The sequence below is a fragment of the Syngnathus scovelli genome, chromosome 15 (assembly GCF_024217435.2).
Source record: "Syngnathus scovelli strain Florida chromosome 15, RoL_Ssco_1.2, whole genome shotgun sequence".
Classification (NCBI taxonomy): Eukaryota; Metazoa; Chordata; class Actinopteri; order Syngnathiformes; family Syngnathidae; genus Syngnathus; species Syngnathus scovelli.
In genome coordinates, this window is record NC_090861.1 from 3,677,790 (window position 1) to 3,697,110 (window position 19,321).

A 19,321-nucleotide genomic window follows, 5' to 3' on the forward strand; every position below is an offset into this window, starting at 1 on the left:
AAATTTGTCACCTCTTGGAAGAATTACACTAATTCATCTTTTTTTTTTTTTTTTTAGATGAATCACAGCGGGTTTAAACATTCCGGTACATTTAAAAAAAAAAGATTACGTGTTATAGTGTTCCGTGCTTTTCGAAAGCAACACGCAGGCACAACATTAAGGCAAAGTAATGAAATCATGTCCTCTCATTGGGGTTAAGCCACATCCAAGGCAAACAGCTCTTAACTGGAACCACTTGTGTGCTGTTTTATTGCCCACTCGCCGGTGCAAACATGTCCTTGAAGGCATCACGCAGACAACAAGCACAACACATGCAACCAGCACAAATCAGACATTTAAAAGTGCTAATGTAATGTATAGCAGAAATTCCTCCACTTATTCGGAATAAAATGGTGCTACCCCGTCTCCGTTTACAAACATTGGGAATTTTTCACTTTTGATGCAGTCAAAGCATCCCGATATATTTGTCTATATTGTCTAAAGTTGCTGTTTTAGGAGTTGCTAACGAGGCACGGCGGAGCCTCAGCGGGCGTGTTTGTGTTGACGATTGCGATTGATTCGGTTTCTTCACCTCGTCGTCGTTAGAGGCTTATCAAACATTTATGAGTTGCGATTGCGGATCTGCGCGGGGCTCTGGGGCGGAAAACAACAAACAAACACGAGAAGAAACATTTTGGAAAATATGATGGTGTTGAAGGAGCCACACATAAATTTTGGGGGGGGTTCAGTTAAAGGGAGCTTTGCAAAACACACGTGAAAAATAGAATTATTGGTATTTTTAATTGATCGTAAATGAATATTTCGCGGCGCTATTGAGTTGAATTTCTTTTTGTATGACAGCTAATGTCTAAAACATTGTCTGACAAAGTAATAAATTACATTTATATTAATATAATAAATATACAAAAGTATTGTTTTACCAAGAGTTCACATGAGTGCACCATGCAAAGAACCATCACAACTTGACCTTTCGGTGCACAGGTTAACGTGCCCTACACACATGTACACACACATGCACACAAAGAGTAGGGGGGGGGGGGTTGGGGGTTGGGGGGGTCATGCAGTAATCTCAGGCAGGAAACAAAGGGTCTCGTTAATGCAGAGACTAGCCGGGGCCTTTGATGTGGATCCAAGCCATTCACGAACCCACAAGTACCCTCACACACTCACACACTGATTTAAGGTAAACTTGCTATGTTGTAGCATGCATTGCTATTTAAAGCACATGTTAGCAGCTATGCTAACTGTTTGTTATCAGCCTAGCACCTCCATGCCGTGCAAGGCGAAACTAGTAGCTGGTAGTTTTGCAGCACGACAAACAAGAGGGAGTTACGCGCACGCTCAAAACGAGCCTCCTCGACTTCTTCTGACAGAAGGCGGGTGGCTCTTATTAAATGTGGCGTCCATAGTGGTCTCTTTCTAGTGGCAAAGGGCCCCGCAGATGACTGTCGGCCGCCTGATCTGGAATCAGTTTGTTTCTGCGGCAAAGCGCCCTGATGTGGCCAATGGAAGGATGTGGATGCTGATGATGGATCATTGTTTTTTTTTTTTGGTGTGTGTTTGTAGATGTGTGTATGTGTGCGTGCGTGTGTAAAATTGTTTCCATGCTTGGCGGTAAGTAGGAAAGATCAAGGATGCTGCACACACGATGACTACCGATGAAAGCGTATACATTCAGTTGACTTCAATGGAGAAAATATTATTCATCAATCATGGATGTAAAAAAAAATGCAACTCTGAATGCATCCCATAGTCGCCGCTAGAAAGCTCAATGTGTCAGTTTTGGACATAACACTGGCAGAGGCGACGATACTGCTCTCTAGAGGTAAAAGGTGGTTCATTTGTATTTTTTTTTAAATGTATTCTCTGTAATAGTGATCAGGGGTAAATTGATTTAAACGTTTAAAAAATGAAAATTAATGTATAGCAATTGACATTGAAAAATTTACAATTGGGGAGAATCAAAAAATGAATTTTAGATTATTATTTTTTTTTATAAATCTACCACACTCACCACTTTTTGTAGTCAATAAATAAATAAATAAATAAATAAATAAATAAATAAATAAATAAATAAAATATAAAAAATACAGTATTATTATTGTTGTAAAAGTGCAACTAAGTGTCCAGTCTTGTCTCAATTCTTTTTAAATAATTTTGGACCCAACCCAAAAGTTTCACATTGAAAAATTTACAATTGGGGAGAATAAATCTAAAAATGAATTTAAAATTAAATATTTTTTTTATAAATCTATCACACTCACCACTTTTTGTATTAAAAAAAAAATAGAGCATTATTATGGTTGTAAAAGTGCAACTAATGAAGTGTCCAGTCTTGTCTCAATTCTTTTTAAATGATTTTGGACCCAACCCAAAAGCAGCTGCTCGGCCGTCCGCACAAAGCACAAATATAATCCAGTGGTGCTACTGGGATGTTTGTGAAGGGGGGGCTGGGCTGGTTCAGTTTTGAGGGGGGGTTAATTACATTAATCCAAAACAAATAAGCTCTTGGCAGACCTTAAAAGAAGACACAAGCATGTGTTTTCTTCTTCTTGTGTCCTCCAAACCTCCGACTTTGATGTTTTTTCTTCTCCTTTGGGCTCTCGACTTGGTTTTCCCCCCTAATCTTTCACCACTCTGTTTTTTATATCAGTGTGACTCAAACTCAATGAGATTATTCGAAATTAAAATTGAAGCAATCGCTCAAAATCAATAATCGTTTCTAAAATTGAAATTTGGACTCCAATGTCCAAAATTGTGACTAGCTGAGCGTTACAAATCTACAGAACGACATTGAGGATCTTTTTGAACGTTTTTTTAGAATGCTGACAAAAAAAAAAAATCAACAAATTCTGAAGATGACAACATCTAAAACCGACACAGGCGCTCAGTGGCGAGAGACGTCCGCTTAATCTTACAAACGTCCCTTCCCACAATATATCATCGGTCAAAACGACGACCATGATCATTATGATGATACGCTGAGCGAGCGCTGCAATTAGTTCTGACAGAGAAGCTTATAAGCAGCTGTGGAACACAGCGGAATGACTTAAATACACGTTTGTGGTAATAAAACCAGCGCCAAGCCATGAAAACGACCAACGTATGACAAAACTGTAATTTATCAACCTTAAATAATTATACTTTATGACCTAATACGAAAAGTACTTAGAAATCTTCAACCTGTCCACTAGGCAGCGCTATCACATTCAAACTAAAGTTGACTTCACAGAAGAAGCCGTTCCTGACCGTTAATCATTTAGTACAAATTCAAATTTTAATATGAAAATTCTCATTGTTATTTTGTGAACAAACTATCATACCAGATATGATGATAGTGTACCTAATAAAGTGGACCTTTTTAAGATGCATTCAAATGCATGCAAAATCCGAAAGCGAGGCCTCACCTGCCAGGTGTAGAGTCGAGTCGTGAAATTGCAAATTTCCTCGCTGCTCTGTGTCTCCGGGCGGGTCGTCTCGGGTCGAGATACCACACCGCCACTTTGATGTTAGCGGGACACCTGAGGGGGGCCAAAACGGAATAAATTACTCGATTATTCCCGGACGTACGCCGAGAGGCTCCACGTGGCGGTTTAATAGTTTCAGATGAAAAAAAATACACAATAAAACTAAAAACACACATGTAGCTTCCATTTAGGATGAGTTACGTTAGCATGTAGCGCATAGCTTCCGACTGTTGCTTTGGTGGTTTCAAACTTAATCGATAATTGGATATTATTATCGAAAAAAAACATCAGATGATATAATACTTCTATATGCTCCTCAGTAAAGTCACGGTTGTATTATATCAAGAGTAAATCAATAGCCCAGGAGAGTTGAAGCACATTTAAATAAATAAATAAATCTTTTATTTGTTTTGCTGAATGCGGCGATGACATGCGGTCGACATTGCCGGGAAAAAGAGCGAGAGCGGCGTCCTTCCTGTCGCTAAATCAGACGCCAGTGAAAATGTCACGGCGGTCTGAGTTGCACCGACTCTCACTCAGCTTGTGGGAGGTTTTTATGTGATTGCAGATAGTGAATATGTATTTTCCATTTATGAAGGAAACGGAGATGGTTAGGTAGAGATGTGAAGATAAGCTCGGCTGCACCTGGAGTGTTTTTTGTTTTATGGAAAGTGAGGCGGTTGTGAGATGAAATTAAAGGTCATTGTTTCCTTCGTAACAGAAGAATTTAATAGCTATGAATTTTATTCCTAGAATGGCTGGAAAATGTAATCAACATAAAAAAAGTAAAAAATTTTTGAAATATTGAAAATATTTTTGGCTTATTTTCAATCAAATAGATTTTTTTTAAAAAATGGGACTTTTTGAGGCAATTTATTTAATTTAAAGGAAAAAAAATAACTCAGGAACTATTTTGAAATATTAAACGTTTTATTTATTTATTTATAAATTTAAGTAGGTGAGTTATTAATCACACGGATTAACGTTCTTTTGCACGTTTTTAGAGACGCTCACTAAAAATCATTTAACCCCGATGACGCAATGAACATTTTCTCTCCAAACATTCACGGACGGGAAACATTTGCTATTCATCTTTCATTCTTAACTGTCAAAGCGAAGCAACAAGTTTAAAGACTTCCAGTCCGGATGACGGAGGGGAAGACCGGGAAGCAATTTGGCCTTGGTGTGAACCGCCGAAAATGAGGACACATAACGGAGGGGATGATGACACACGGCCGTATTTATCTCGAGTGGCTGTAAATCTACACATCTGCTCATTTTGAAAATGTATCACTTGGGAGATTTCTCGGTGTGGGCAACATACGGCACGTGGGCCATTTACGGCCTTCAATCCGAGTCGGCTGGACAATTCGTCGAATTCTAATTGAACTGCTTCATTTTAAACAGTCCCTAGGCTTTATATTTTAATTTTTTATTTATTTATGAAAGATTAAAAAGACTACAAGTCAATACCTTGAAAAAATAATAGATTCAATTGAAATATCGAGGGCGGAAAAAATGGGATTTAGCATTGCGTCATGAATTTGATGGCCCTCTGCACAATTTTTTTTTTTTCCCTTCCCAATTTTTTTTGGGTTCCTAGTGTGATGAAACACAGATGGAAGTAGGGCTGTTGGATCAATGACATATTTATTCATCGTCTTTACGTAACGACAACAAGCTGTGTACTTTGGGCAAAGAATATAAAGAGACACATCTCTACCGACTCCATCGCCCCGTTAGCTGCTTTGTGACTCACGCTGTTGGCCAGCGTGCATCTTAAAACCGCTCATTAATCACACGCGAGAGTGTAGCTAGGGAATAAATGGACAACACATTTGATGTCATGTCAAAATGGAGCTAAGAAAGATCAATAAAGAAAAATTGTGTGAATATAGATGAAAATGTTGTGGTCTGTCGTGAGGGAGGGGGAGAAAAAAAAAAAGTGCATTTGACTTGCAGACGTTTGCAGATATGTCGCTTTACCCTGCGGTTAGAATAGTTAACAGTGGCACGCTTATTATAAAAATCCCCGCGGGCATCAGACAACATGTCTTTCTTAATCTTTTAAATGTCTCGCTTTCTAATCCTTCGCCAGAAAGAATTAAATCCCGTGAACAAAATAATTTTGATCAAGTAAATATATTCTTTTAACTTTTAAAATGAGGTCTACTAATGTCAGGGTGACAATTGTAAATGTCAGGGCTTCACAATTGAGCTATGAAAGCTACAGCGCATTAAAAAGTATATTATAGTATGTTTAAATGAAGCATTGAGTTACTACAAAAAAAAAATCCTCTTCCGTATAAAAGCGTCTCCAATTGCAGCAATTTTTAATCGTGCTAAATGGCTTCCCCTAGTGGCCCACATCTAATACTGCAGCTTCAAATGTTGGCAATTTCAAGATTATGTGGAAAAAATGTATTAAGAAAACTTTTTTTGTGCCATAATCAATATTTTTTTCCAGTCATGCACAACTTTGACATACACAAGGACTGCTTTGCTAGCTGTACCACGTTAGCATGCGGCTAATTTGATGGAAATGTTTATCGCAGTAGTAAAGAAGCTGTGAAAAAAAGTGCCACATTAAAACTTGTGAATAACCTGTGGAAGAAAAAAGTTCACGACCAACAATACCAAAATCTTTTTTTTGCTACAGATTAAAAACTTTTTCACCCCCTCTTTTTGTCTATTTACATGTTTTCATGAAGGATTGTGAGCTGAACTGACTGAACAAATTCAAGGCTTAAATTCAAAGCCAAGCAGGAAATTGTTTGTCCCCTTTTTTTTGTCAGCTTAGTTTGTCCCTCAAACCTTCAACTCTTGTCCCTGTTTGGACCAAAAGCACTGAAAAGAGTTTGACTCCGGAGGTCCGTTGTGGCGCGGCACGTCGCTACCTCGGAGCACCGTGCCGCTTCTTGGCGAGTGCCCGTCGGGGCGGTTCCTGAAAGGACCGCAAGAGTGCGCCCCCGTCAGGCCGTCCCATTAGCATACTGGGACAGTTTGTTCTCCAAATCACAGATTCTCTTCTCTTGAGACAACACTGTGGCCTTCAGGTGCTGAATCTCTTCCAGCAGCCTCCCAAGCAGCTCGGGCTGCACCCACCAGGAAAGAGGAAACAAGGAGACAAAGGAGAGGAGGAGAAGAAACAGGAGGAAATAACACGGGGAGACAAGGAGGAGAGCCACAGAAGGCAAGTCAGAAGATATGAAGGCCAGAGACTTGGTTGGTGCAAAGCCATAGTGAAATTGTGAAACGAGAAGCGTGAAGGTGCAAAGAGAAACGTTCTCCTTCCTGCTTGTTATTCTAATTATTGGTGAGGGACTGACCGGCAGGCTGGCGGCATCGCACGTGGACATGCTGCGGCGGGTGGTGGGCCTGGAGTCCAGCAGGTTCTTCCGGGACACTTTGAGCTCACGGCTCTTTGGCGGCACGTAGCCTTCCTTCATGGATATCAGCACGGGGTCTTGGTCGCGGCCCTCCAGCCACTCATCGGGCTCCATGGCAGGCTCCGGGCCGGCGGTGTCCGGGTAGAGGTCGTCCTGGAAGAGGTCCGACTGCCGACGACATTTGAGTCAGCTCAAGTTGGTTGCGGGTGGGATCTGCGAGGACTTACTTTTCGGGGAACGGTCATTGTGATGGGCTCACACTTCTTGTCGTGCAGCTTGTACAACCTTAACGCAAATGCAAGCAGTCTGAGTCGTCCCGTCGGTTCAAATCCGATTGACGTGTCCTCACCTGGCGATCTCGCACTTGCTGACGTCCACGCCCCTCTTGGGCATGAAACCCATCCCTCGTTGCGGCTCTTTACTGCTGAAGGTGTTGAGGTAGTGCACGTAGGGTGGCTCCTCGGTGATCTCAAAGTAGCGGATGCTACTGTCGCCCTGCACACGTAACGTCTTGAGTCAACATACCCGAATGTGAACGTTACCTGGAGACGCACGTTACCTTGCCGCACAAGTAGACCATGTTGGCGTCCGGGTCGTAATATGGTAACAGGACGCCATTGCTCGTGTCCAACTCCAGCAGTGCGAGTGGCTCCTCAAAATTGGTCTGAGCAGGATGAAGAAGTCAATTGGACTGTTTATAAATCATGAGTACTTGGATACATACCGGGTCCCAGAGTCCGAGCTCCCTCTGGCTCATCCTGGTGAACCCTGTGGTGAAGATGTTCCCGTCTCTGGTGAAGATGGCTCTCATGGGTCGGATGCCCTCGTGAGGAGCCAAACGTTCCTGTAGGTCACCGGGTCATGTTAATAAGGACCTCGCCCGGCTCCCTGGCTCGGCTCTGACTACTCACCGCCACCACCTCGGCCTTGCGGGGGTCACAGACACGCAGGCGGCGGTCCTTGCAGGTGGTGCAGAACAAGCTTCCGTTCCTGTTCCAGCTGATGCTGTAGATAAGATCCGGGTGGTCGTCCATGGACATGAGCGGCTCCCCCGTTCCCACGTTCCATACGATGACAAGGTTGTCGCTCCCTGCAGAAAGACTCGTTAATTTCAACAAGTCCACATTGATGGCCTCAAGTGTGCGTCGAACCCGCAGTCAGCAGGATGTTGCGCGTGGTCGGATGCCAGCTGACAATGCCCACGCGTTTGGAGTGACCCTCCAGTACCACGATGGGTTCGGTAAGGGGGCGTATCAGCGAGTGATCGGGAATCTGCCACACCTGCCCATGGCACAAAAGACTCCATCACTTTCACATCACTGTTGATGTCCACGCACGGCTTACCATGGCCGTGCAGTCCTCCGAGCCACTGGCTAGCACGTTATCGTCATGGGGACACCAATCGATATCCAGGACGGGTCCAGAATGCCCGATGACCAGAGGGTAGTTCTTATCTACGCGACCCATCTGCAGAACACACAAGAACCTCCGTCAATGTCAGAACTCCTCCTCCCTTTGTGTGTTGTGAAGATTACTAACACACACACACGAAAGAAGAGTATTTATAGTGAGTGATGAGGCGCTGCAAGGGCACTGCAGAGCCTCCTGGTGGTGGGGGGAGAATGGTAATTATTAATAGCCTGAAGTGACTCCAGCGTTTAGCCATGCCCAATAATATTGTTCACCTTGGGGACATTATACAATTTGGCATAAATTAGGCTCAACTGACCTTTGCAAGGGGGATGACCAGGAAGGCTCCGCCCCCGCTTGACTCCACGATGACGGCGAGGAACTTGGGGTTGACAGCGCAGAAGGAACTGTCCCACGTCACCTTGGAAACGCGGATGTCGTCATAGCTCTGGTCGGCCTTGACGCTTTGGCCGAAGACGTGGCGGAACTTGCTCTGCCGCACGATGCTGCGACTCATGGCTGCAGGAGGTGGAGGTCAAAACTTTTGTTGGCATCACCACAAACGGAGATTTATTGATTATTTGTTGGTTTTTTTTGTTGTTTTTTTTCAGGTGGTGTGACCACTTCCTGCTTTTTGGTTTGAGTGTTAGTTAGATCATTTAGTGTGACGGATGACTAGACCAAGTTGTGGAGATGATAAAAGAAGTTTGGAGAAAAGCCTCAGGTAATGAGGTTGCTCCTCTCTTTGTCCCACCAGCGAGTGCCCCCTTCCTAATTTAGACATGCTGGTGCATGACCACGCCCCCCACCCTGCAAGTCCTTCGCCCTAAATAGTCCCGGGGCCGAGTCTGTCCACTGTGGTGCGTTCACGTGCACGCACATTATGTGCGCGCATTTTAGCAAGGGGTGGGGGGGGGGGGGGGGCGTCAATGCAAGAGTCTCTACGCTACTTTGTCAAATCGGGGTACGTGCCAACAGATTAATAACATCAACACAAACTTTCCTTTTAGCCAGTCACCCCAAAACTTGGACCACAACAACTTTTGTCAACCGACTGCAATGCACACACACGCGCAGGCACAAAAAGAAAGCTCACCTCAGGTTTTGGGGAGACCCCTCGACCCCGACTGCTTGTGGTTCTGGTTTGTTTAGCGTTGTCTGGCGCGGGCCGGCGGAGGCGACTGCGTGTGTCCTTCCCGCACGACGAAAGAAGAGGGGGGGGGGGGGGGGGGGTGGACAGGGGGCGGGGGTGCATGGGATATGGATGACCGTCTATTTTGGAAGCAGCAGCTTGAGTTCGGAGAAAGGTGACGTCACTGTTCGGCCCTTTTCGCCGTGTGGTACAACAGCTGATGATGACGACAGGTTGAATTGATTTGATATTGGATATTCCATATATTAAAAGACACTCAGAACTTGTGACATATATTTCCAGAGTGTAATTATTTAAAAATAATGCAATAAGCCAATGACATCCATTTTAACAATTTAATGTTCACAGTAGAAGGACATGATATAAAAGAACATTGATAGCTTTAAATTAAAAATGAATTTCACTCACTAGCTCTTCCTACTGTCACATGACCCAGCAAGTAGCGACCTCATAACACATGAAACTAAAGCAAAATAAAAATAAAGTGCTTGTATGACAGACCATACGGAAGTTTCGCTCTCCACACGCACCCACACATGTAAGAAAGAATGAAAAAAAAAAGTTGTGCTTCACAACCTCACAAATTTAAGGTATTAAAAAATGTAAAAAGACTTAAAAAGTCACGTATGACATCCCAGTGCAATAAGCATGTGCGCACACGCGTGTGGCATCAGCACTTGATGAGGGAGGCGGAACATTTCAGGTGTGCGGCTCACCGCGACTGAGGTACGAGTCATCGAGAAATCTACAAAATAATAATAATTAAAATAAAAACTCCTGATTGGCCTGACGCACAACCATATGACCTGACTGATTGGCTGCATTCATGAGGCAAGTGGAAGAACAGCGGAAGGGTCAGAAACATTCCAGCAAACATCAGCTGCAATCTTGAAACATCAAGTAGAAGAGGAAGGAGGAGGAATGTATCGCTGCTTTCACCTTAACGCCGTTGGGATCGTTTCACCTTGGAACGTCCTCTTGGGTCACGTCGCTTAAGGCAAGAGGCACTGTTGTTGTGCTGCGAAGCACGTCTACATGGTGTGGTAGAGCGTGCCGAGTGTGCTTTTCGTGAGGCGTCTGACAGGGTGACTTCTTCCGTACTGCTGCCTGGAGGTGAAGAGCGGCGGTCCGGACAAGGAATGTCGAGGCCGGTGCGGGTTCTCCGCCTCGGATGGGGCACCGGGCATTTGTTGGGCTGAGGAGAAAGCGTGGTGGACGCGCTGCTTTTTCAGATCCTCGGTACCTGCGTGCTCCGCGGAGGGGCCTGCCGGCGGTGCGGCGGCGTCCGAGTCGGAGTGGCTCAGCTCCCACTCGGTGAGGTCGTCGGCGAGCAGCTCCAAGCAGCCCAACTTGGCTAACGAGGCCGAGCGCTTCATCAGGGAGGGCGGCGTGAGGCCGGCCCGGCGGATGCGAGCCTGCGCCTCGCGGACTCGCTTCTGCGTGCTTCCTCGCTTCCGATTGGCTCGAGCCACGCCTACGCTCACCTGTTGCAAGAAGGCGCCGAGCTGGCATAAAGTTTCCCAAGTCTCCCTCAAGATGACGCCACCCCAGCCCGGTCCGGAGGTGGCCTCCGGACGCAGGATGCTGACGGTGGACAGCCAGTCGCCATCACCGTTCCCTGCGGCGCGTTTGCCTCCGGGGGCTGCCTGTGAGGCAGCGAGTTGCTGAGCGAGGGAGGGGCCTGCTGAGTGTGAGGGCGGGGACGAGGAGGGCGAGGTGCTACGACAATCTGCGCGGCATTCTCGTTTCATCCGACGCTCCAGCTGGCGTGTCACGCGGCGGACCGAACCTCGCGTCCAATTCCTGTAGAGCCGAGCGTCGTCGTCGTCATCGTCCTCCTCCTCCTGTCCGGCCTTCACTTCCTGCTTCGGGCTCGGACAACAAACATCTCCGACCTCCACTCCCGGCTTGGACTTCCTGACTTCCTGGCCCCCGGTCTCCGATTGGCCTAGCTTGGACCAATCCGACTGCACGACCGGATCTGATCCAATGACCTGCATGGGAGTCGCCATCTGCGCCAAAGAGAACAAAAACAAAGAGTCACGAGGATGGAAAATCTCCAAGCACGCCTTGCTTTGTGAGATGGGCACCTTTTTTTTGGACTCATCTCCTGCCAGGCCGTCGCCAGGCGGTGGGGAATGTCGCGGTGTGCCGCCATCGTCTCTCGCCATCCATTTGAACTTCTCCCTGGCACTGAAGAAGTTAATGTGGTCGCTGTGCCCGAACAAGGTGCAGGTGAGGGTGTCTCCAGCGGCGGGGGCACCACCAGCTGAAGCTTCCGGGATAGAGCAATCTGATTTCCAGACAGGCGACGGTGGATCAGAGCCACCGCACCGGTGTGAGGTCTCCGGTTCAGGCGGCGAGACGGACAGCGGGGGTGGCGTTTCGGGGGAGGCCGGCAAGTGGTGCAGGGTCGCGGGCGGGTGGGCTTGCCCCAGCACGATACTCTGCGCCACCGTTACGGCGTCTGCGCGGGGCAGCTCGGGGACCACAGCAGCAGCTGTTGGCAGGAGTGACACGGTCGGATGCCGCTCCTCTTCATTGGGCTCACGTAGACCGTTGGAGAACGATGATGACGCAGGCCCGTCAGGCGCCGCCACGCCATCGCACGGTGGCGAGCTGAACGGACGAGACGGCATGACGGGCCGGCGGGCGCCTCGCACCGCCGGGCCAGTCGCCGACAACTCCAGCAGTTCTTTAACAGAAGGTCCGGGAGGAGTGGCGGCCTGGTCGTCCGAGCAGCCCGGGCTTTGCGCTTGGGTGAAGGCTGTGCACAAAGGCTCGTGGTGCTCGGACAGGTCGCTGTCAGAGTGGGAACGCCAAAGCTTGTTGTGGCGTTGCTTGCTGCGACACAAGACCATGACCTTTAGGGCGATTTTTTCTCAACATCGGCCGGACACGACTCACCTGGCCAGAAGGATGCCCTGGTACTCCTCCAGCTGCCTCATGAAGGACGGGTTGGGTTTGGTGACAGCTCGGCGCTCCTTGACGTGGTCAAAGGCCTTCCTTAGATCCCAGCCGTACTCTTTCATGGCGTAGGCGATGACCGTGGCTGCCGAGCGGCTGACTCCCATCTTGCAGTGCACCAGGCACTTGGTATCAGACTTCCTGCGAACGCCAACGTGAGCCCTGAATCCATCTGAGCACGGCGTGCGTGCACGAGACTTACTTGGCCCTGGTGATGAACTTGAAGGTGTCGTTCCAGTAGGCCAACAAATCGGTGGCTTCCTCGTCATACACGCGGATGTTGTGGTACTCGAAGACACCCGGGAAGAAGTTGTCGATCTCCCGCGTCACATTCAGGATGTAGTGGACTCTGCGTCACAGACTCCACATAAAGCCTGCTCAAAAGTCATCTGCGGACTTGTCTCCTCACCCGCTGCTCTGCAACTCCTCCAAATTGGACGCGTTCCACTCGGAGCCCTGGAAGAAGAAAAAGCACTCGGCAGATTAGGAAGGAAGCACCGATAATCCAGCAGGTGGCGTAACAAAAGCAGGTTCTCTGCGTGAACTCGGTACGAGCGGTCACATTTGCACCTACCAAGAAGACGTGGTCAAAGATCTGTGTGGGACTGTCCATCTGCCCCAGAATGACGATCATCTCGTTGTCGATGTACTCCTTGAACTCACGCAGGTTGCACGTCATGTGCATTTCCAGCTCCGTGCGGATCTGCGCCACAAGGGGAGCAACTTTGAAGCCACCGAGACATTTTCGCCAAATTGCTACGTCGGCATGACTCACCTCCTTACAGGTGACGTTCTCCAGGTCTTTCTGCATCATGATCTCCCTCAAGCTGCTCTTGATCTGGCGCTCTGTCATCTCGCGTTCGGTGGGCCTACGGGCAGACGCAAGCGCATCGAGGTCACGTGATCAGTCGTCGTCGCGGCGGTCACCTGCCGGCACTCACGTTTCGGAGAAGAGGACGGGGGAGTCTGCGCGGTGCGAGTGCAGGTCCCGCATGGCGTTCCATTCATTGATGCGGGACTGGTCGGACGAGACGCGGCTCTGGTAGTAACTGACCCAGGTGAGGAACAAGCTTCCCGGAAAGTAGTTGTGGCAGCGGGCCACCTCGCAGGCTTTGTGCAGCGACTGAAGCGCCGACCTGCCGGCAAGGAACAGGACGGCGTGCTCAGCGGAACGTTTTGGACGCCCCGCACGGCGCGGACTCACCACATGGCCTGCACGGAAACGGGCTTGAACACGTGCACTCTGCCGTCAGTGGACACGCTGAAGCCGCTGTGAGAAAAACGAGACAGTGTGAGGAAGAGTATGCCGCTGAGGATGACAAGGGTGGTGAGCCCATACCCGTCTCCGTCCAGATGGATCATGGTGTCGCTCCACAGGGGAAGAACCAAGCCCACGGAACACGAGCTGAGGAGCACAGGTCATGTGGCAAGTCAAACGACACGCAACGGCGTCCTGATTCGTCCACACCACTTACCTGTCCACGGGACTGAAGTCCACCCCGAGGACCAGGCTCTCCTCCGTGTCCTGCCGCCCATTGGTGGACACCACCACCATGTAGCGTATCAGAGCGTGAACGCTTTCCAGTCGCACCGCCTGGATTGGGATACACACGTCTGAAATCCAACACGCAGCCTCACGTGGTCTGTGTGTGCTGCATACACACCAGTTTGATGTTGTCCTCCGGTCTGAGGACCGTAAACATGGTCTGGAGATGCTGCTGGATGTCTCCTAAGGGAAAACACAGGAACATTGCCCACACGTAGCTAGCTTGTTAGCCTACATGGCTAATCAGACAAGAGAACTTTACAACTCAAGCAAATAAGAACATGTCTTCACCTGCATGTTTGCTACGCAGCTGCGAGAAGCGGGATCCGCAAGAGGACGAGGAGCCATTTCCCCGAGGCAAGAAAAGCGCCGCCCCTTTCACGGTCAGGAAACTTTCACTGATGCTGGACACATCAGAATTATCCAGAATTACGATGTCATATTGATAAATCCCATAACAAAAAAGAAAGGATATTTCTTAACACTGCAGCCAGCAAAGCCAAAGTGGACAGATGGCAGACAAACGCCAGTGACTCATCGCTGCCCTCTGCTGGCCACGCAGAAGAAGACACCATTACCAAACCCAACTGAGGAGTGTGCGGGCATGTTATTACAGTGCCAGTGGCTTTGAGGACAGTAAGCAGCTACGTGTACATGTGGAGTGGAACAGGAAGAGTGAGATTCCAAAATGATCGCACGTTTGTCTTTCTTGTCACTGATGTGTGCGTGTGTGCACATCACTTTCCAGACAATCACCAAAATAGAAAATGACCTTTGACCATCCCGTTTTTTTTTTTGTTGTTGCTTTTTTTTATGCCTGACCTGCGAGGTTGAGAACGTCGATCATCCTCCCCGCTGCCAGACTCCTGAACGGAAAAAAGGAGAACGTCATTACTTGCCACTTTTTCCCCCGACCAAGTAATCAACTCACTAATCCTCACTGATAATGATACCAAGTAACAGGAAGTGTCAAATTTAATGATAATTAAAATTAATCAACAATTAAAATCAGCAACTATTTTAAATAGAGTATTTCTTAGGCCATTTTTTTTATTTATTTAAAAAGATCCAAGTGATCTGACGTCATCCTTCTCATGTCTGGGCTAGTCCACTTGTATTCAGTAACTGCAAAGTTGTGAAGAGTAACACCAATGATTTAATTTGTTCAAAACAGTAGACCAGCATTCCAGAGCACACCTTGTTACACGATATTGCAATTGTTTCTCGTGAAAGGAAACAAAATTTGAAATGAGGACAACGCGTGTGTGAACGTCGACGACGTGCACGCGCCTAAGCACCCGCTCTCTTCACGCACGCGCTCAAGACAAACAGGAAGAGGGAGGCACACATGCGAAAAGACTTTGCGACACCAAACGAGCGTCAACGCAGAGGAAATCACAACACGAATGACACGCTCACTCCTTTGATTTTAAAAAGACACGACGCAAGTAGAATGAAGACAAGACAGAATTAGGACTGGTAACTTTGGGGCCCGGTCGAAGCGGTTCCACCGACCGGAGGTGCTTTGACCCCCCCCCCCCCCCCCCCCTTCCTTCAAATAAAGAGCAAAACATGCTGCAATCACGCTGTTCATATTCATATTAGACTTTCAAGCAGAAGCACACCGCCTTGTTTACATTGTCCCGATCCATTCAATAGACTTGTCTATGCAAACCAGCAGATTTGGGAGCGACCAGCTGCCATGCTGGCGCATGCGCACGAGCACAAAGGCCAGCTCGATTGTGACGGTCGGCAGCCGCGAAAATAAAAACGTCCAAACGCAAGAGGGGGAACTCGGTGCATAAAGTGATCTTAGCACGGAGCCGGCGAATAACTTCTTACCGACACGCAGGGGCTGGAGGTGGCGCTGGGGGTCGGGGAACGCTGTACGGTCACCAGCGCCATTCAGCGAGCCGGACGCCGACACCTGAGCACTGAGAGCATAATCAATGGCCGACGGGAGACGGAAGCAGGTGAACGGCAGCCTCGTCGTCGTCTCCTGTCATCGCCCCCCTCGCTGCTCCATGGTGGTGGCCGCGCTGGCTCGCTCGGGAGTCCGGCTGCTGTTTGAGCGTGTTGGACTGCTTGACGTTTTCTCCCCGCCCGGCCGTCCGCTGCCTGCGTCTGTTGAGCTGCCGCGCATGCGCACTGTGGCCGCCGAAAACAACTTTCTTATTAAATCCTCGTCACGCACGCACAATCACAATATACCAAATGCATTTTATTTACGACTAACCCGCGTCAAAGGGATGGCGTCTAAACAATCACAACGAATTAGAATAAACTTCCAAAACAGTCCATTACACAAGCACAATACTCCAAAATTAGAATATTCACATACATTGATATATTCCAACGTATATACAACTATAAGAAGGTTATATAATTTACTATTGTACTAATATTACGGTTCATAATGTATTTACTATTATTACTATTGTATGTGGACATTTACGTAGTGTGTAGTACTGTCGCCATCTAGTGGACAAATGCAATAAAACTACCCTACCGTTTCAACAGTTGCGTTTCGTCAAAAAATATTTTGATCATTGTATAGCGAAGAAACAAATCGCCCATTCATAAAATATTCCATTGATCAATTTTCCATTAAATTATGAATATAACTGATTTGTCTATTTTTTTTAATGGCACAATTTTAAAATGTGTCGAATCTGCCGCAGCGTTGAGCTCGAACACACAAAGATGGCGGTCCCTGGTAAACAGTAAGTAGGAGCTAACACACGCAAGTAGACGATTTGGGTGGTTTAGGCTTTATAAATAATTTAAATTAAAGATTTAACATGATTTGCTATTCTTTACTTTTTTTGTGGTGAAGCTGCTTTGAATAGTTTACTGCCCCTGTTGCTAATCGAGCTAACGACGTGCAAAATTGAGATTTCAAAGAGGTGCACTAGCATTCATTGTATTTACAAATCAACTGACTTTTGTACTCACTCAGGTACGGGCTCATCCTGCCTCAGAAGAAATGCTTGAAGCCAACACGTCTCCAGAAACTTTGTGTGTTTGGGGATGACTCCGATGATGAGGTGGTGCAATCAATCCACAAATGGTTACTTTGAATGCACCATGTTTTCATTTTAAAACAATCCAAATGAATGCTTGTATTGAATCAGACATCTGTTGGCGAGAGTCTTCAAAAAGAAGCAGACAAGAAAAAGACGATGAGGCAGGTGAGGCTAAGACCGACTCGGGGCTGTCTTAGCTTGGGATGTGATTAATAAGATGGCTATCGATGTGTGTGTGCGTGCAGACTCAGCTGGAGATGAAGAAGGCCCTGGAGGAGGACAGCACCGTCTACGACTACGATGCCGTGTATGATGACATTCAAAAGCAGAGACTGGAAACCAGTAAAAAGGTTTTGTCAGGACCAGCGAAGAAGGTATTTAGTTGCCCAAACCAACCTGGTTATTTTTTTGTACTCCAGAAAGTAATTTTTTTTTTTTTTGCACTTGCAGCCTAAGTATATCCATCAGCTGATGAAGGCGGTGGACAGCCGCAAGAAGGAGCAGGAGCGCAGAGATGAGCGGAAGATCCAGAAGGAGCGTGAAGCGGAGGGCAACCAGTTTGCTGACAAGGATGCCTACGTCACAACGGCCTACAAACGCAAGCTGCAGGAGCAGAAGGAGGAAGAGGAGCGCGCCAAGCATGAGGCTGCTATTGAAGGTGAGACCCGGTAACATCACAGTCTCCTCTCGAACCGGTAACACGACAAAATGTCCAAAATAAACAATATGGCACTTTAATTAAGGAAGTACTTTGTCTTTCTCACCAGCTGCTTTGGATGTGAGGAAACAAAACGATCTGAGTGGTTTCTACAGACATCTTCTCAACCAGACTGTAGGAGAGGAAGCCATCCCGGATCGCTTGGCTAACAAGTATGTGTGTGTTTCTTCAGAAACAATTTTTTCTTAATACATTACACACATTCTTTTATGTGGGCTCTTGCATAGAAGTCTAAAGTCAGAAGATGGAGGGATCCCAGAAACATCTCAAACGAGTCATGAAATCACAAGTGACGGAGAAGCACAGGAGGAAAAGCACAGCAAGACCTCCTCCTCGCATTCCAAACGCCATTATAGACGCAGGTCACCAGCCTCTGGTAGTGACGACGAGCGGGAGAGAGAGGCGCGGAGGAAGAAAGAGCCAAAGAAGGATGAGAAACACAGCGAGAGGAGAGACCGTGACAAAGACGGCCAAAGTCACAGACGTCGAGATGAGCCGAGGGAAAAAGGTGACAGGAGGAAGTCTGACGAAGAGAAAGGGCGAGAGGAAGAGGTGCGGGGAAAAGGTAAAGGCGAAGCAGCTGGAGAAGAGAAGGATGAAGGTGAGAAGGAAGATGGTGAGAAGGAAGGCCAAACAGAGGAGACCAAGGTCAATAAGTTTGCAAAGCGTTCCAATGAGCAGACGTTGAGCTCAGCCAGAGATCGATACCTCGCCCGCCAGATGGCTCGCTCGACCTCCAAGAGCTACATTGAGCGTGAAGAAGACTGACACAACAGATTAACTGCAGAAAATATAAATAAAGAGGCAAAGTCAAAAAGAAAACTTGGGTTTCTACTGGTTTTTATTCAGTTACACAAGGTCAGACAAGGCATGTTGCCAAAAAAAAAAAAAAAAAAAAAACTTCATTCAGGGCTTGGCTTCTCCATCACCAATTGGCACTGAAGCCAACGACTCAGTCAACCTGCACAGGGGAAAAGTCACAATTACTGTCATGAAATATTGCAGTCTGACAACCTGTTAAGCCCGTCTTGTTTGTGTTCAGAAAAGTGAATATCACCACTAAGCATCTGACGGTAATTCCAGCTTTTTCACTTTGAATTTCATCACAACAAGCCAAGTTAGTTAGATTTAAAGTCTGCATCTAATGTCATTTACTCTGGCATCAAATGCTACTTACTTGCCGGTGCAGGACTTGAGCAGCAAAGACGAAGTAGACTTTCAAGTCTTCAGGAAACTAAAAAAAATAAAAAACAACTCAAATCTTCTCAGCCTCTACGTCAAGTGTGCCCAACATTCCATTGTTTCATTTCAAAGTTCAGAAAACTGAGTCACCACTAAAAATCTGTCGGTAATTCCAGCTGTTTCAGTTGTTATTTCATCACATCAGGTTAATAAATCAATAAATAAATGAAAATAAATCTTTTAATACCTTTCGAGCCAAGACTGGTTGCTCCAAAACATACGATAATGTTGTTCATCTGGACACGTGACCTGTTGGAAAGTCAATACTTTCCGTCATGTACAATTATGATTGACAGCATGTAACAACTGTTACCATGGCGACTCAGAACCGTGATTTAAAAAAACATCGTCAGTTATCGCATCGGACGGCACTTCCTATTCACAACTTTCATCATTGCCACGT

The 19,321-nt window shown here is 47.1% G+C and overlaps 3 protein-coding genes and 3 non-coding genes across 7 annotated transcripts; 1 reads left to right on the forward strand and 5 right to left on the reverse strand.

Annotated features, from left to right (window-relative positions):
• Positions 1 to 5,098: 5,098 nt before the first annotated feature.
• On the reverse strand, positions 5,099 to 9,500 carry coro6 (coronin 6). The gene is made up of 11 exons (XM_049742854.1): positions 9,363 to 9,500; positions 8,586 to 8,785; positions 8,201 to 8,323; positions 8,008 to 8,137; positions 7,768 to 7,946; positions 7,581 to 7,700; positions 7,416 to 7,520; positions 7,206 to 7,351; positions 7,084 to 7,141; positions 6,797 to 7,024; positions 5,099 to 6,562 (listed from the first exon to the last, which is right to left on the reverse strand). The coding sequence occupies exons 2-11, from the start codon at positions 8,781 to 8,783 to the stop codon at positions 6,440 to 6,442; spliced, it is 1,410 nt and encodes a 469-aa protein (XP_049598811.1). The 5' UTR covers positions 8,784 to 8,785; positions 9,363 to 9,500; the 3' UTR covers positions 5,099 to 6,439.
• A 240-nt stretch (positions 9,501 to 9,740) lies between these two features.
• ssh2b (slingshot protein phosphatase 2b) lies at positions 9,741 to 16,080 on the reverse strand. The gene is made up of 15 exons (XM_049742726.2): positions 15,775 to 16,080; positions 14,755 to 14,798; positions 14,224 to 14,336; positions 14,051 to 14,115; positions 13,862 to 13,980; positions 13,726 to 13,791; positions 13,591 to 13,656; positions 13,328 to 13,522; positions 13,162 to 13,255; positions 12,961 to 13,089; positions 12,796 to 12,842; positions 12,589 to 12,735; positions 12,327 to 12,527; positions 11,510 to 12,263; positions 9,741 to 11,431 (listed from the first exon to the last, which is right to left on the reverse strand). Exons 1-15 carry the CDS (start codon positions 15,835 to 15,837, stop codon positions 10,451 to 10,453), a joined length of 3,084 nt encoding a protein of 1,027 aa, XP_049598683.1. The 5' UTR covers positions 15,838 to 16,080; the 3' UTR covers positions 9,741 to 10,450.
• Positions 16,081 to 16,536: 456 nt separating this feature from the next.
• Positions 16,537 to 18,498, forward strand: nsrp1 (nuclear speckle splicing regulatory protein 1). Of its 2 annotated transcripts, none has more exons than XM_049742888.2 (7): positions 16,537 to 16,655; positions 16,892 to 16,979; positions 17,067 to 17,123; positions 17,204 to 17,332; positions 17,409 to 17,616; positions 17,726 to 17,828; positions 17,907 to 18,498. In XM_049742888.2, the coding sequence occupies exons 1-7, from the start codon at positions 16,594 to 16,596 to the stop codon at positions 18,442 to 18,444; spliced, it is 1,185 nt and encodes a 394-aa protein (XP_049598845.1). In that variant the 5' UTR covers positions 16,537 to 16,593; the 3' UTR covers positions 18,445 to 18,498. The 2 variants fall into 2 exon arrangements, with proteins under 2 accessions (XP_049598845.1, XP_049598844.1); XM_049742887.2 differs by having other exon boundaries at positions 16,538 to 16,655; positions 17,904 to 18,498.
• A 214-nt stretch (positions 18,499 to 18,712) lies between these two features.
• On the reverse strand, positions 18,713 to 18,785 carry LOC125982859 (small nucleolar RNA SNORD65). The gene has a single exon (XR_007486514.1). It is a non-coding gene; the product is annotated as a small nucleolar RNA SNORD65 (small nucleolar RNA).
• A 204-nt stretch (positions 18,786 to 18,989) lies between these two features.
• LOC125982858 (small nucleolar RNA SNORD65) lies at positions 18,990 to 19,060 on the reverse strand. Its single transcript, XR_007486513.1, has one exon. It is a non-coding gene; the product is annotated as a small nucleolar RNA SNORD65 (small nucleolar RNA).
• A 178-nt stretch (positions 19,061 to 19,238) lies between these two features.
• LOC125982857 (small nucleolar RNA SNORD49) lies at positions 19,239 to 19,317 on the reverse strand. The gene has a single exon (XR_007486512.1). It is a non-coding gene; the product is annotated as a small nucleolar RNA SNORD49 (small nucleolar RNA).
• Between the last annotated feature and the right edge of the window lie 4 nt (positions 19,318 to 19,321).